This window comes from Peromyscus californicus, unplaced genomic scaffold (genome assembly GCF_007827085.1).
Source record: "Peromyscus californicus insignis strain IS unplaced genomic scaffold, ASM782708v3 Scaffold_5__1_contigs__length_169319896, whole genome shotgun sequence".
Lineage (NCBI taxonomy): Eukaryota > Metazoa > Chordata > Mammalia > Rodentia > Cricetidae > Peromyscus > Peromyscus californicus.
Genome location: NW_026294573.1, coordinates 8,012,081 through 8,028,469, shown reverse-complemented (window position 1 = coordinate 8,028,469; position 16,389 = coordinate 8,012,081). Strand labels below are relative to the sequence as shown.

Genomic DNA, 16,389 nt, shown 5'->3' with positions numbered 1-16,389 from the left:
AGGTAGATAGACTGAGAAACGTCTCCCATAGGCTGAAGTATTTGAATACTTGGTTTGCGCTTGGTGATGCTGTTAGGGAAGGTTGTGGAACCTGCAGGAGGTGGAGCATTACTGGAGGAATTACATCATTGGGGGCGGGGTTTGAGAGTTCATAGCCCTGCCCCACTTCTAGTTTGCTTTCTCTGCTTCATGTTTGCAGTTGAAGATGTGCTTGCTCAGCCTTCCACTCTGACCGTCTGTGACCACGCCTCCCCCACCACTATGGAGTCTCCCTCTGGAACCACAAGCCCAAATAAACTCTTGTTTCTATAAATTGCTTTAGTCATGACATTTTATCACAGTACTGGGAAGTAACTGATACAAGAAGGGAGGAATCTAGTATAGCTGGTCAGTTTCAGGGACTTCCTGAAGCTTTTCAGTTGTTTACCTCCTGGGTTTTAGCTAGCTCCAGAGGACATTGCTAGGCAACATTGTTCTAATCTTTGAGCTTCTCCGTTTTTATTTTATTTATTTATTTATTTATTTATTTATTTATTTATTTATTTATTTATTTTTAGATTTATTTTATTTATCATGTACACAGTGTTCTGTCTGCATGTATCCCTGCAGGCCAGAAGAGGGCACCAGATCTCATTATAGATGGTTGAGCCACCATGTGGTTGCTGGGAATTGAACTCAGGACCTCTGGAAGAGCAGCCAGTGTTCTTAACCTCTGAGCCATCTCTCCAGCCCCTTCTCCGTTTTTAAAATAGGCTTAATACCAGCCCTAACTCCCTTGAGATACTGATGTATGAAGAGATGAGCTGAGAGTTAAGGATATGTCACAGTTGGTAGAATGCTTGAAGCCATGGGCTGATCCCTAGCCCCTTATAACCAGGAGTGGTAGTGCATCCCTGTAATCCTAGCACTTAGGAAGATAAGATGTTAAAGTCCATTCTTGGCTACATAATAAGTTTGAGGCTATGGGTTACCTAAGACAGAGACAGAGATTTAGAGAAAGCTCGGAGAGCTTGAGTGGGAGGGAGGACGAACTGAGCAAACCCATTAGGTCGGGAGCTGATAAAGGGCTGCAAGGAAGGGTCGCTGCCTCTTCAGTCTCTGGCTCCTTTCACTGCTGGGCATTGAACATGCACTAAGGATGGGCCTCAGGGACCTAGCTATGACTCACACCATTGAAGAGACAGTGGAAGCATCGGGTCATTAAGTACAAGAAGGTACAAATTTGGGGCAACTGAGGCAGCCACCTGACTGAAGTCACCAGTCAACAGGCCAGGTGCATCCCCTGCTCACTGTTTATTCAGGCCAGAGTGAGCAGTCTGCTACTGTGGGGAGGGAGTGTCTGCTTGCTCTTTAGTTTTTGTGGCTCATCTCATTGCTACTTGGGACATGCTGATGAAGTAACAGTGGCCAGAACCCGTGTCCTCCTGTCCTCGAAGCTGACCTGCCATGGAGTGAATCTTGGCTGTTCCATTCACTCACTTCCTGTCTGTGTGATTGGTATCAGGCAATTGATGTCCGTTGTCCCTATCTGGACAGTGGGGTTAAGAAAATACCTCCCTCAGAGGGAAGGCTGGCTTGAGTTCCTACCTGTAAAATGCTTAAAACAAGGCCTGGCTCACAGCAAGAGCTTAGTTTGTACCTGTCTTCTGTGAAGGTTCTGGAAAAGCATCTGAAGACAGAGCAGATAAGTCGCTTCCAAGAGCTACGGTCAGAAACACATACAGAGGGGTGGGTGTAGGTGTGTGTGGATGTGCAAGAAGCCTTGAAGAAACACAAAAAGAGGCAAAGGATGAAGGGGACTGGGAGGGGGTGGGTGGGACGGCTGAAGTGTTGGTGCCTTAGTGGAGCTGGGAGGTGAGATAGAGCTGGGGTTGGGTAGGATGGCCTTAGAAGCGCAGTACAGGAAGTCGAGTTTTACTTTCAGATGACACAGGAGCGTGGGAACTGTTCTAGCATGGCCTGATCTTAGAGTTGGGAAACCAGGCTTGCGTAACTGCATCTGGGAGACTGTTCTGGGAGAAAGGAAGCTGTCCACTGTCTGCTTTGCAGAGGAGGACCAGGAAGCCTGGCTGGTGGGACTGGTCAGGCATAGTGCTTATCTAAGGAGTGGGCTGGGTGCTTGTAGCAAGCTGCTTACTGTGGGAGGCTCCTGATAGCCAGTTCCTTAGAAATGCATAAGAAAGCCAGAGTTTCTCAACCTGTGGGTCGTGATAGTATTTACACTGTAATTCATAACAGTAGCAAAATAACAGTTATGAAGTAGCAACAAAAATAATTTTATGGTCGGGGTTCACCACAACATGAAGAACTGTGTTAACTGTTAAAGCATTAGGAAGATTGCTAACCACTGGACTCTAAGCTAAAGATGGCTGTGACCCAGTGCCACCACGAATTGTCCTGAGAAAACGTGGAATGGCCTCTGCTTTCCAGAGCTCAGAACCTCCCCTCTGAGCCAAGGGCTACACTCTGTCACTTGCCTTTTTCCATGTTCCTGGGTGACAGTGACATCCCTCCCTGGGCTCTCTTTATTTTCACTACAAACTCTAGCCCTGGGCTCCTAAGCACCGTAGCTGCCAGGCACAGGATGCACCTGAGCATCAGAAGGAGGTCCATCCTGAGACTGCAAAATAAGTGTCATTACTAGATGCAGGAGATGGAGGATGCAGTTCCTTCTTTAAGCACTTAGACACATTATGCGGTCACATATACATCCTGGGTCACGTTTCTTTTTTTATGCTGATTACATGTTAAAATTATGTTTTGGATACTTGAAGGTCAATACAAATTTTGACCCGAATTTCATGCTTTTCTTTTCTCTCATTCTGATCTGGCTACTTGACATTTTAAAACCATCTCTGCTGTTTGAGCTCCTGTCTATTCAACAGCACTGTTCCAGAAGGTTAAAAGAACTCAAGGAGCCGGGCAGAGGTGGAGCAGGCCTTTAATCCCAGCACTCGGGAGGCTGAGGCAGGCAGATCTCTGTGAATTTGAGACCAGCCTGGGCTACAGAATGAGTTCCAGGAAAGGCGCAAAGCTACACAGAGAAACCTTGTCTCAATTAAAAATGAAGAAGAAGAAGAAGAAGAAGAAGAAGAAGAAGAAGAAGAAGAAGAAGAAGAAGAAGAAGAAGAAGAAGGAGAAGAAGAAGAAGAAGAAGAAGAAGGAGAAGAAGAAGAAGAAAAAAAGACAGGGTTTCCCGGTGTAGCCCTGGCTATCCTGGAACTCTGTAGACCAGGCTGGCCTTGAATTCAGAGATCTGCCTGCCTCTTCCTCTCAAGTGCTGGGATTAAAGGTGTGAGCCACCACTGCCCGGCAAAAACTTTTTTCTTTTTAATGTTTTATGTGTATGAGTGTTTTGCCTACCTGGATGTATGTGCATCATGTGCATTCCTGGTGTCCTTGGTGGTCAGAAGAGGGTATCAGGTCCCCCTAGAACTAGAGTTACCAATGGTTGTGGGATGCTGGGAACCAAACCCAGGTTTCCCTGCAAGAGCAGCAGGTGTTCTTGACTGATGAGCCACTTCCCCAGCTCCTGGCTTTCTTTTGTTTGAGATGGGGTCTTGCTATGTTGTCCAACTAGCCTCAAACTCCTGGGCTCGAGTCTCCTCTTGCCTCAGCCTTTGAAGTAGGTGAGACTGCGGGCACAGCTACACTGATGGCTAAAGGTGCTTGTTTATTTATTAGAACATGCTAATCAAGGGCTGGCCCAGTGAGCCACATCTGTGCTGACCAACCTAGCCTGCATTCCATCTGGAGAGTCCCAGGTTTTGTTCCCACATCTAAGCTGCTGAGGAGGACCCAGCTTTGAGATGCTAAGAGGTCCCTGGGAATCCAGGCCTCACTTAGGAGTGAGTCACCCACATCAGTGCAGCATTATGAGGCTGGATAATTACCATGGTGAACATGCCATTCAGCTTCTTGCATCTTCTATGTGAGCCTTAGATGCTGCCCTTGCTCTTTTTGGGATAATGGAAAAGTGAAGTGTTCCTTTACCCATTCATTCATTCATTCATTCATTCATTCATTCATTTTGTGTTAGTTACCTTTTCTCATCACTGTAGCCCAATACCCTACCAGCAGCATCATAGGGGGAAGGGTTAATTTGGGCTCACATTTTGGGGTACAGTTTCATGGTGGAGGAAGCATGTGATAGGGACAACTTGGTCTATGTCAATAACAAGAAGCAGAGAAAGAGGAATGTTGGTGCTCAGCTCTCTTTTTTTTATTTTTTATTTAAAAGTTTTAAAGATTAATTTGTATTTACATGCATGGATGTGTGTCGGCTTGTCTGTATGTGTAACATGTGAAAAAAGTACGCTTAGAGGCCAGAAAATGGTGTTGGATCCTCTGGAACTAGAGTTACAGGCAGTTGTGAGCCAACTGATGGGGCTCTGAGAACTAAACTCTGGTCCTCTGTGAGAGTAGCAGTGATCTTACCCATGGAGCTGTTCTCTGCCGGCTGCTTTTCTCCTTTTTATTCAGTCTGAGAAATTGCCTCACATTTCTCACATTCATCCTACTCCTCAGTCAATGCTCTCTGGAAAAGCCCTCACAGACACAATCAGAGGCACGTCTCGTTAATGCCCTAGGTGTTCACTAGCCCAATAAGATAACCCTGGAGAATTCCTTTCTTCCCTTTCCCCTCTCTCCCGCTCCCACCTCCTCTCCCTCCTCCCCTCCCTCTCTCCCTCCCTTCCTTCCTGGTAGGGTCTCATGTAGTACAGGCCGGTATCAAACTGGCTGTGTAGCTGAGAAGGGCCCTGAACTCCTGCCTCCCCTGCCTCCACCTCCCAAGTGCTGGGGTTGCAAGTGTGTGCCGCCACCCGGTGCTCGGACAGTGTGTGCTGAGGTAACAACTGTGAAAAGATGAAGCATCTATTTTAGAGTAGCTGTCAGGGTTAGGAAAGATAACCAAGGACTAGACAAATACAGATCATCTCATGTAGCATTAAGTTCTGTGAAGAGCTGGGCACGGTGGTTCACATCGCAATTCCAGCTCTCCAGAGGTGGAGAAAGGAAGGCCAGGAGTTCAAGTTGAGTTTTAGCTACATAGGGAGTTTCAGGGCAGCCTGGACAAGCAAACAAACAAATAAACAAACAAGGTCTATGAAGAAATACAGCAGCTGGAGACATAGCTCTGTGCTCAGGAACAGTTTGGTTTGCAGCACCCACACAACCACTATGTAGCCCAAGCTGGCTTCGAACTATCAATCCTCCTGAGTGTTCAGAAGGAGGAAAATATTTTTTACTTAAAACGTTTGCATTTATTTATTTTGTGTGTATGTATGGTCAGGCACACGGAGGCAGAGGACGTCTTGTGGGAATCAATGCTCTCCTTTCACCATGTGGGTGCTAGAAATTGGACTCAGGTGATCTGTCCTGGCTGCAAGTTCCTGTACTGGGCCTAGGAGGTGAGTTTTAATAAAAGTATAGTGGGGTGGGTGGTTTAAGCAGGAAAAGGCATGGTTTGAATAAAAGACTTCAGTGACAGTCAAGGGGTTCCTGTGGGTGCAGTGAGATGGAAGGTGGATAGAAAGCAGGGCGTTTTTGAAGGCACAATACTGTTTGAACTAGGTTCATTTATATCCCTACACGCTCCTGGGACTCAGTTTACCCATCTGTGAAACAGGGCTGATTGAGTTGTTGCACATTAAGCCCCCAACATCCTGGGAGGCGGCCGCAGCCCTGCAGGAGCGGCTGCAGACGCTAGGGGGCGCCCCATCGATGGCTCGGTGCTCGGCTGGCCAGGCGCAGACACCTAGCCTTTCGATTGGTCGGGTCTAGCGCTCCAGCCAGCGCCATTGAGGAGTGGCTGAGAGGAAGCGCCTCGCAGAACCGGGCTAGGGCGGCAGCGACGGCGATAGCTACAGCTACAGCGACAGGTAAGGGGGAGGCGGGCAGGGCTGAGGGTCTCACGAGCGGCGCCCACCGCGATCGCCCCGGCTGTGCTTAGACGGCCCGGCTCGGGGTCTGCGGCAGCCGGCCTCTCCCGGAGCCCGGGCGCCCTCGCGGGGACCCCGGAGCCCGAGTGTCGCCGGCACCTCAGGCCGGGGCTCGGGGCACCGGTCCCTGCAGCCTGGCGACACCCCTGGATTGTGGGTGTCACTTCTCCCGAGGCCTGATCCCAACGTGCGAGTGTCCCTTCAGCACACCCCCAGCGGGGCGTCATTCCATCCCACAGTGCCTCCATCCCCTCTGGGGTCACCTCTGGGTGGGGACATCAGGCCTGGTCCCTGGGGTCCCTCTCCACCTCCAGGTAGGGGACCCTTCGCCTTCCTTACTAACCTAGAGAGCCATCTTCTCTAGGTTTGGTGGCTCTGTCCCTTGCTGCAGGCAGGCTTTGGGGTTCTGACAGCCGATGGAGACGTGGGAAGGCAAGGGAAGCTTTGCATTCCTGTGGACCCCTAGCCTGACACCTGCTCGGAGTTGTCCCCTTGAGGCAGAGCTCCCGGGATCCCTCAGCTCTCAGTCCTAGCTGCCTGGCAGAGGGACTCCCCGGGTTCAATTGGCTGCTTCCCCTTCCCGGGTCTGGCCTCCTCTCGGGAGGGGCCTGGCTCAAGGTCATGTCCGGCTGTCTGCCCAGGCTGTGGGCGAGTTCAGATCCTCAGTGTCACCTGCCACACCGATAGGGGAAGCCAGGTGGGGGTTATTGCCGGACAGCTGCCTAGAAGTCCTGATGGACCCGAGCATATAAACACTCTGGGATTCTGGCCAGTCTGGCGGCCCTTCCTGAAACCGGATTCCTTAAGGGAATCCTTGAAGTGGCCTCAAGCCTGGTCTAGATGCTTAGAGCAGCTAATGGATGCTTTCTGGCTTGGGCCCCAATTTACTGAGCAGAGGAACATTTTAGGGCACTAACCGTCCATGTCTTTGTACCGTGTATTTTGTATTCTTCCACATAGAGAGTAAAGTACGGTAGGGCCTGAACTTGGGTACAAAATGACAGTAGTTTGCTGAAAAAGTAAAATTATTTTACATTTATTTGGTGTGTGTGTGTGTGTGTGTGTGTGTGTGTGTGTGTGTGGTCAGGTACAACCTGTAGGAATCTGTTCTCTCTTTCCACAATGTGGGTTCTGGGGATTAAACTCGGGTCTTCAGTCTTGGTAGTAAGTCCCTTCACTCTTTGAGACATCATGCTGGCTTGACACTGGTTTCTCTTTACTGGGAAAACATCTGGAGTTGACACTTCAGGGAGAGTTGACGTTTAGGGCTGAAATTAATGTCAATAACAAAAATGAAGCGTACTCCAGCCTTGGCTGGGTGCCCAGGACTGTTGGAGGCTCACACAGTAAAACAGGCTAGTCAGTTTCACACTGTGTTTTAATAGATTTACCTTTTTAAAATGACAATAGAGAAATGTCTCTTTTACTTACACTGTGAAGCATTTTTGATTAAAAATAAAAACTTGTTTTTGTGATCTCTTTAAACAAATACTGAAGAGTCTCCCCCAGTTTCTTAGTTTTATGTCTGGAGCATTAAAAAAAAATCTTTTGGAAGAAATAAGGCAAGTATTCTGCAAAATGTTTTAATAATACTATTATCTAGACAGGATCTCACTATGTGCCCTGGCAGGCCTGGAACTCCTTATGTAGATATAGACCAGATTGGCTTTAAAACTCAAAACTCCTTCTGCCTCCCTTGTGCTGGGATTAAAATTGTGCACCACCACCCTGAATAGTTAATTGATTTTTAATTGTCCCTGATAACAAATAAATCTTGCATTGAAGTGCTAGATATTACTGACAAGTACGTCAGTCTTCCCTGGGGACTGGATTAACTCTTAGGGGGCTGTTGCTCTGGGTCTTCTTTGCATTGATAGCCTTTTCCTTGGGGTGAGTGTATCTTCTGGCACTAAGATAAATCACTAGTCATCGGGCAAAGTCCTTGGAAAGGATCCTGAAGATAGTCTGGTTCCAAGTGGGACACATGCCACAGGAAATCTGGAATGTCTGGTGTGGTGGCTGGTGATCAACATGAATGGCCTAGAGCAAGATTTACAGCTCACAGTTCTAATTGTAGTCCACTGGCGCAGTCATCTGAGAACCCACTTAAACTTTTGTTTTTGTTTGTTTGTTTTGAGCTGTTCTGGAACTCTGTGTTGACCATGCTGGCCTCAGACTCCTAGAGATCCACCTGCCTCCGCCTCCCAGTGAGATTAAAGTGGTGCGCCAACATTCTTGACTCCCACGTAAACCTTTTTTTTTTTTTTGTTTCAGTCTCTCTGGTGCTAACCTTTTTTTTTTTTTAAATCTGTGTTTATTTATTGTGTGTATATGCATTTGAGTCTGTGTGTGGGTGTGCCCCATACCACAGCTTGTGGAGGTCAAAGGACAGCTTTCTGGACCAGTTCTCTCCTTCCCGTGGGTCCTGGGGATGGAACTCAGGCCCTCTTCTGCAGCAGGTGCCTTTACTCTCTGAGCTATTTGGATGTTAACCTTTTTTTTTTTTTTTTTTTTTAATATAATAGTAAAAATCATCTATATAACCTCAGGCAAAAACTTTTTTTTTTAAATTTATTTTATATTATAAGTGTTTTGTCTGTATGAATGTCTGTGCACCGCGTGGGTGCCTGGTGCCCATGGAGGACCAAAGAGGGTATCAGATTCCCTGGAATTGGAGCTACAGATGGTTGTGAGCCATCATGTGGGTGCTGAGAATTGATTGAACCTAGTTCTCTGGAAGAACAGCCAGTGCTCTTAACCAATGAACCATCACTCCAGCCCCCCAAGCAAAACCTTTTACAAATATTTGCTAAAGTATCATAGTTATGCCGGCGGTGGTGGTGCACGCCTTTAATCCCAGCACTTGGGAGGCAGAGGCAGGCGGATCTCTGTGAGTTCAAGGCCAGCCTGGTCTCCAAAGCGAGTTCCATGAAAGTCGCAAAGCTACACAGAGAAACCCTGTCTCGAAAAACAAAAACAAAGTATCATAGTTATATTTACACCAGATGAAATGAAAACTGACTTTAAGTGCCAATCAATATTTTGATAAGCTTTAGAGTGTCTATTAAGTATGTGTTTAAAAGAATAATAATTATTATTTTTTTTTATAATACTGGTAAGCACAATATTATACCACTTATTGTAACAAGCAATTGTGAATCTAAATACTGAACCCATAACCAGAGGATTTCTGGTGTTCGGCTAAGACACTTCATTACGTCAACATTATCGGATATTTAATGATAGGGCTGGAGATGTAGCTCAGTTGGTAGGGTGCTCACCTAGCATGCTTGAAGCCCTAGGATCAATTCTCAGCACCACATAAACCAGATGTGGTAGTGTGCACTTGTAATTCCAGCACCTCAAGAGTCAGAAGTTTAAGGTTATATCCTCAGCTATATGGTGAGTTCAAGGCCAGCCTTTGATATATGAGACCCTGGTCTGGAAAAAAAAAAGATTAGTGATAAAGCACTGCCTTTCCCTCCCATTTAGATGATTTTATGAATGAGCCTAATGAATAAATTTGCAAATTTTAATTAGGACACCTTAACTAGTGTTGTAGAGTGTGAATTTCATCCACATAGCTTCTTGGGCATTTTTGGTTTGATCTAGGTTCCTGCTTCTTAGCATTTGGGCTGGATGAGTCTTTGCTCTGTGGGGTTGTCGTGGGCATTGTAAGATGTCTGACAGCTTCCATAGTCCCTCCTCACAAGATAGTCACAGCAGCATCTGAAGTAATAATCAAAAATGTCTCCACAGAGCTGGAGAGATGGTTGTGGGGGAGTTAAGAACACTAGCTCTTGCAGAGGAGTTGGGTTTGGTTCCCAGCACCCACATGGAGGCTCACAGCCTTCTGTAACTCCAGTTCCAGGGGACCTTACGCCCTCTTCTGGCCCCTACAGGATCCTGCATGCATATGGTGCACACACATACACATAGAATAAAAAAAAGGAACGTCTTCAGATGTTGCCAGATTGGTCCTGTGAAAAACCCTGACTAGGGCAATCTGATCCCAAGTCTAGTCCCCAAAGGAAGTATTTCAGAGAACAGTTAATTAAAAAGGCACAGTCAAATTGCAGTGATTTTTCAGTAAGTTTCTGAATGACCTTCCCTGTAGCTGAAGACTGGTGTGGCTCTTGTCTTGCATTCTCCCTCATCTCCGTAAGTCCGCCCCTTGCATTCTTCCACCTGCAGGCTGGCAGAGCAGGAAGTCAACAGTAGAAATACATCCAGGTTCTGTTTTGTTTTTGAGACAGGGACTCATTATTTATCCCTGGCTGGCTTGGAAGTCTAGACCAGGCTGGCCTTGAACTCACAGAGATCCGTCTGCCTCCACCTCCGGAGTGCTGAGCTTAAAGGTATGTGCCACCACATCCAGCCATGCTGTTGTTAATTTCCTTTTTTTTTTTTTTCCTTTTATAGATTCTGTGACCATGAGAGAGAGAAATAAAGACTGATCCATGATTTCTAAGCACCTTTTCCAGAGGAAATAGTCATGTTGGAAGGTCTTGTGGCCTGGGTTCTTAATACCTATTTGGGGAAATATGTCAATAACCTGAACACTGACCAGCTTTCAGTTGCACTTCTCAAAGGTAAGCACACTCATTTCTCTTCAGTAAGGTGTGGCCTGTCTGCCTGTCTCCCCTTCCCTTCCCTTCCCTTCCCTTCCCTTCCCTTCCCTTCCCTTCCCTTCCCTTCCCTTCCCTTCCCTTCCCTTCCCTCCCCTCCCCTCCCCTCCCCTCCCCTCCCCTCCCCTCCCCTCCCCTCCCCTCCCTCCCTCTCCTTTCCTTTCCTTTCCTTTCCTAACTAAATAATTAAATTAAAAATTTACATTATTTGTTTATGTGTGGGAAGGTAATGCAGGTGTCATGGTGCCCATGTGGAGGTCAGAGGACAACTTGTGCAAGTTGGTTCTTCTACCATGTGGGTTCTGGGGGTGAGTGTCAAACTCACATTAACAGCCTTCCTGGCACCTGCGCCTACCCACTGAGTCACCTCACCTGCCGTAGTTTACCTGTAAGTTTGTGTGTGTGGTAATACCCATGTTTGTGCGCAAGTGAGAGATCATGGGTATGTTCAGAGGCCAGAAGCCAACTTGGGGAGTCTTTGACACTTTCCATCTAATTTTTTGAGGCAGGGTCTCACTGTATAATCTTGGCTGTCTAGCTAGGAACTGACCATGAAGATAGGCTGGTTTTGAACTCAGAGATCTGTCTGCCTCTGTCTCCTGAGTGCTAGGATTAAAGGTGTGTGCAACTATGCCCAGCTAATTTTTTTTTTAAAGCAAAATAAGACATATTGCTGGTGACTGCTTTACCCCAGTTAGGTTTTAGCTTTATGGGGTTTTATGAAGGCAGGTGCTATGTCATGATAGTGGCATTGACTTGGGCTTCAAATGCAGTTACTTATTAGCTACATAATACTGAATTTTTTTTTTTTTTTTTTTTTTTTTTTTTGGTTTTTCGAGACAGGGTTTCTCTGTAGTTTTGGTGCCTGTCCTGGATCTCGCTCTGTAGACCAGGCTGGCCTCGAATTCACAGAGATCCGCCTGCCTCTGCCTCCCGAGTGCTGAGATTAAAGTGTGTGTGCCACTGCTGCCTGGCCAACAATATTGAAATTTTGAGTCACATCTTCTTTAGCAAAAGAGGGCGCTCTTCCTCCTGTGGTTGCTGTAAGGATCACATGGAAACACTCCTAGCCTGCTTCTACGTAGACACAACATAGCCATCTACTAGAAGCTTTATTAAAGTATTTTACTTGGAGGTCTTTGAGAACTTGTTTTACTTAGTAGTTTCTTTTTTTTTTTTTCCTTTGGAGCTGAGGATCGAACCCAGGGCCTTGCGCTTGCTAGGCAGGCGCTCTACCACTGAGCTAAATCCCCAACCCCTAGTTTCTTTTTTTAAGTTGGCTTTGGTTCTAGGAATTGAACACAGGGCCCTGTGGATGCTAGGCTGGTGCCCTACCACTGAGCTATATCCCCAGCATGTTGTCTTGCTTAGAAGTAAAGTACTCCAGGTTTGGGGCATGGTAGCCTTTGCTGGCCTGTACTTGGTGCACTGAGTTCTGTGATTTGATGTGGGAATTGGAAAACAGCAACTTTCCTCTTTTCCTTTTTTAAAAATTGAAATTCCCTTTGCCCAGTTCAAAGTGGAACTGTTTAATATGTGTAGAGAAGGAATATGAAATTTGAACTAGGCATGGTACACACCTTTAATCCCAGTACTTGAGAGACACAGGCAGGTAGATTTCTATAAGTTTGAGGACAACCTGGTCTACATATGGAGTTCTAAGCCAGTCAGGGATACAAAGTAAGACTCTTCCTCAAGAAGAAGATAGTTTGGCTTCCAGCATGCAAAGTCAAAGCTTGTGGAGAGGAAGGAGGCCCAGTGTTCTGGGAATAGGGTTTGCCTAGGCCCAGGCTGGAGGGGATAGCAGTGACTCCTGGGTTTGACACTCTGAGAGCAGGACCAGAGCTGTGTTCCAGGAGGTTCCCACCCCTAGGCTCCCCTGGATTGGGTGAGGTGGCTGTGGGAGCTAGTGTGCTTTGGTTGTCCTGTACGCCCTTCTTCCTTTAGTAATGGTCCAGATGTTGCTAGCAATCCATGGAGTCTGCTTAAAGGACAAAGAAATTTATTAGAGAGGGAAAACTCACTATACAGAACAGAGGAATTATTGCAGGGTCCTGGAAGGCTGAGGCACAGGCCCACGCTGTTCTTTCGCCTGGTCTGTCTCCAGCATCCAAAACAATGAGGGAACAAAGAGAGCACCACGTGCATCCCAGGTCTTAAGGGTCCTGAGTGGCCACACCCCTACCTCACTAGGGGCAGTGCTTCAAGGTCATGGCTAGAATAGCTATCCACTAAACTTTAGAGACAGGAACGAATTCTCCTCTCTCCTGCTTTCCCTTCTGGTTTTTTTTTTTTTTTTTTGAGACAGGGTTTCTCTGTGTAACTTTACATCTTTCCTGGAACTCACTTGGTAGCCCAGGCTGGCCTCGAACTCACAGAGATCGGCCTGGCTCTGCCTCCCGAGTGCTGGGATTAAAGGCGTGCGCCACCACCGCCCGGCTCTCCTCTGTTCTTTTAAGGAAGCTAGTGGGAAGCAAAAGTGATGAGTATGTCATAGTGTCAAGTTCTTGCTCTGAGGGTTACTGATGTGCCCTGGTACCTCAACGCTGCAGGTAACAGGCCTCGAGAACATTGCAGACTCAACTTCCCTGGTTAAGAGCTGGTGTCTCCAGAGTGAGGTGGTGACATATTGTTTGCTGACAAGATGAACTGATGGAGCTTTAAGGCATGGGATGTATCTCTAGATTTACTAATGACAGATTTCTAATCTCAGCACTTCTAGACAGAAAAAAAAATATATATATATATATGTATATGTAGATGTAACCAACCGTCTCATTAAATAAGAAACACAGAGCCGATTCAGAGAAGAAAACCAAGAGGTCAGAGCTAAGAGCCTTATCCTTCCTGCTTTAGGGATCCTCTTTAGCCAAGAGAGCTCTCCGAAAAAGAGCTACTTTTTGTGTGTTTGTCTTTATAGTCTTTTTGTTCTGTCTTTTTATTGGTTGTAAACCCAAACACATGACTGCCTCGTCACTGCCTGTATGTACAGCCCTCCAGGTCTTCTATGGTATTGAGATTAAAGGCATGTGTCTCCAATGTTGGTTGTATACTTGAACACACAGAGATCTACCTAGCTCTGTCTATCAAGTGCTGGGATTAAAGGCATGCGCCACCACTGCCACGCTCTTGCTATGGCTCTAATAGCTCTGACCCCTGGGCAACTTTATGTAGCATGAATCTTAGAGAGTCTTATTAATAAAATCAAACCCGGGCCCAGTTGTTGGGGTGAAATGCTGGATGGTCAGAGAGACAGAACAAGCCACAGCTATCTCACCTTGCCAATTCCTCAGCTGGTCCTGTTTCCTCAGACTGGAAGCCTCTGAGTCCTCATCTCCGAATGGCTCTCAGCTGAACTGCTGCTCGAAAGCCTGAAAGCTTAACCAGCCAAATGCTTAGCCAGCCAAATGCTTCTAGTTTCTGGTCCTCATGCCTTATAAACCTTTCTGCTTTCTACCACCACTCCCTGGGATTAAAGGCTGCTTTCTGGGATTAAAGGCGTGAGTCACCATGCCTGGCTGTTTCCAATGCAGCCTTGAACTCACAGAGATCCAGAGGGATTTCTGTCTCTGGAATGCTAGGATTAAAGGCGTATGCTAACATTTTCTAGCCTAAGTATCTTGTGGCTTTTCTGTTCTCTGACCCCAGATAAGTTTATTAAGGTACACAATATTTTGGGAAACACAATACCACCACAACTTTATTAACATACAATTAAAATCACATTTCAGTACAAATAAAATGCCACCATATATATATTTAATTTAAGTGCAGGTGTGGTGATGCGTCCTTTTAATCACAGTACTTTGGAGGCGGAGGCAGGTGAGTTCAAGGCCAGCCTGAACTATATATGTGGGACCCTGACTTAAAAAAAAGAGGGAAGGAGACTGGAGAGATGGCTCAGTGGTTAAGAACATTGGCTGCTCTTCCAAAGGACCTGGATTCAATTCCCAGCATCCACATGGCAGCTCACAACTGTAACTCAAATTCCAGTGGATCCTACTCCCTCACACAGACATACACGCAGGCCAAATACCAACACACATAGAAATTAAATAAATGAAAAAAGATTAAAGTTGCATTTATATCTTTTGTATGTTGTGGGCACACATGCCATAGTATGTGTGGGGAGGTCAGAGGACAACTTTTGGGAGTTGGCTCTCTTTCCACCGTGTATGTTCAAAGGCTCATATTCAAGCTGGGCAGGAAGCACCTTCACCCTCTGAGTCATCACCCTAGCCCTTCCTGTTGTTTTTCAGTCTGTAGCTCTGGCTGAACCTGACACTTACCATGAAGTCTCTGCCAACTTCAAACTGAAGTTGATCCTCCTGCCTCTGCCTCCCAAATGTTGGGATTATAGGTATGTGCCACCACACACAGCTTAGACAGAATACATCTTTTATTAATTAATTTTTAAAATTTATTTTACATCCCGATCACAGTTTCCCTTTCCTCCTCTCCCTTACCCCTGCCTCCCCTCTACCCACTCCATCACTCCTCTGTAGCTATAGTTTTCCTGCCTGGCCCACAGTCAGGACAAATCTCTGACACCCGCCAGTCCCACAGCCACCCAGACCCAACCAAGTAAACACAGAGACTTATATTGGTTACAAACTGTATGGCCGTGGCAGGCTTCTTGCTAACTGTTCTTACAGCTTAAATTAATCCATTTCCATTAATCTATACCTTGCCACGTGGCTCGTGGCTTACCGGCATCTTCACATGCTGTTTTTCATCGCGGCGGCTGGCAGTGTCTCTCTGACTCAGCCTTCCACTTCCCAGCTTTATTCTCCTCCTTGCCCCACCTATACTTCCTGCCTAGTCAATGGCCAATCAATGATTTATTTATTGACCAATCAGCAACACACTTGACATACAGACCATCTCACAGCACTCCTCTGTCTCTGTTCAGCAGAACATGTCTTGTAATATCTGCATGCATCATTTTGTTGCTTTAGGGTAACTTTTCTTACACCCTCTTTAAGGACTATTCTCTCTGGCTTTTAAATATATGGGATGAAGCTGGGTGGAGTGGGGCATCTTCCAGTCCTAGCAGTGGAGAGGCAGAGGTAGGCAGATAGCTGCTCTACATAGTGAATTTCAGGACACTAGGGCTATGTAGACAGACCTTGAATTAAAACAAACAAACAAACAAACAAAAGATCATGGGATGTAACCGTGAGGAATGTTTTTCTTTCATAATTGGTATTAGTTATGAAAGAACGTGCCCCCTTTACTAAGAATCCACAGCACACCGCAGCATGTGGAGCATCACTGTGAACTGAGGGACTGGTAACGAGAGGAGCTGACGGGGTTTGTTGGTCTTGACGTAGCTGAATAGGGATCGAAGACACAGGGTGCTAGACAGGCACGAGACTGTTATTCTGATCTAGTAGCGAATATTTGCTGTTGTAAATGTATGGGGAGATACAAAGGAGACAGTGCTCTGGTGTCTGGACTGATAGTGGGGTCTTGTGGCTGGACTTCCTGGAAGGTGCAAAAGGGGGAAAAATGAAAAAAAAAAAAAGACTTTTTTGCTTTGTTTTTTGTTTTTTCGAGACAGTGTTTCTCTGTGTAACTTTTGGAGCCTATCCTATATCGGGGACTATGGGAGTCCAGCCCCTCAATAGTCCCCTCCCAGGTTCCGGGAAGAATCTACAACCAGCTGATAATTAATCTTTGATAAAAAGAAATGAATCTATGTACAAGAAACTTCTTAGTTCATACACTTTATTATTCTGTGATAGTTCTCTCTCTACACAGCTTCTATTCTGCTCTCATGTCTAGCTCCATTCTTGCCTGATTTCTCTCTCTATTTA

At 46.3% G+C, this 16,389-nt stretch overlaps 1 protein-coding gene across 4 annotated transcripts in view; it reads left to right on the top strand.

The window, feature by feature from the left end:
• The first annotated feature begins 5,773 nt into the window (after nucleotides 1-5,773).
• Nucleotides 5,774-16,389, top strand: part of Vps13d (vacuolar protein sorting 13 homolog D) — a 240,380-nt gene continuing 229,764 nt past the window's right edge. For all 4 annotated transcript variants that reach the window (XM_052718547.1, XM_052718546.1, XM_052718545.1 and 1 more), the window contains exons 1-2: nucleotides 5,774-5,882; nucleotides 10,365-10,534. In XM_052718547.1, coding sequence (XP_052574507.1) covers nucleotides 10,438-10,534 — 97 coding nt within the window. In that variant the 5' untranslated portion in view covers nucleotides 5,774-5,882; nucleotides 10,365-10,437. The remainder of the gene's footprint in view (nucleotides 5,883-10,364; nucleotides 10,535-16,389) is intronic.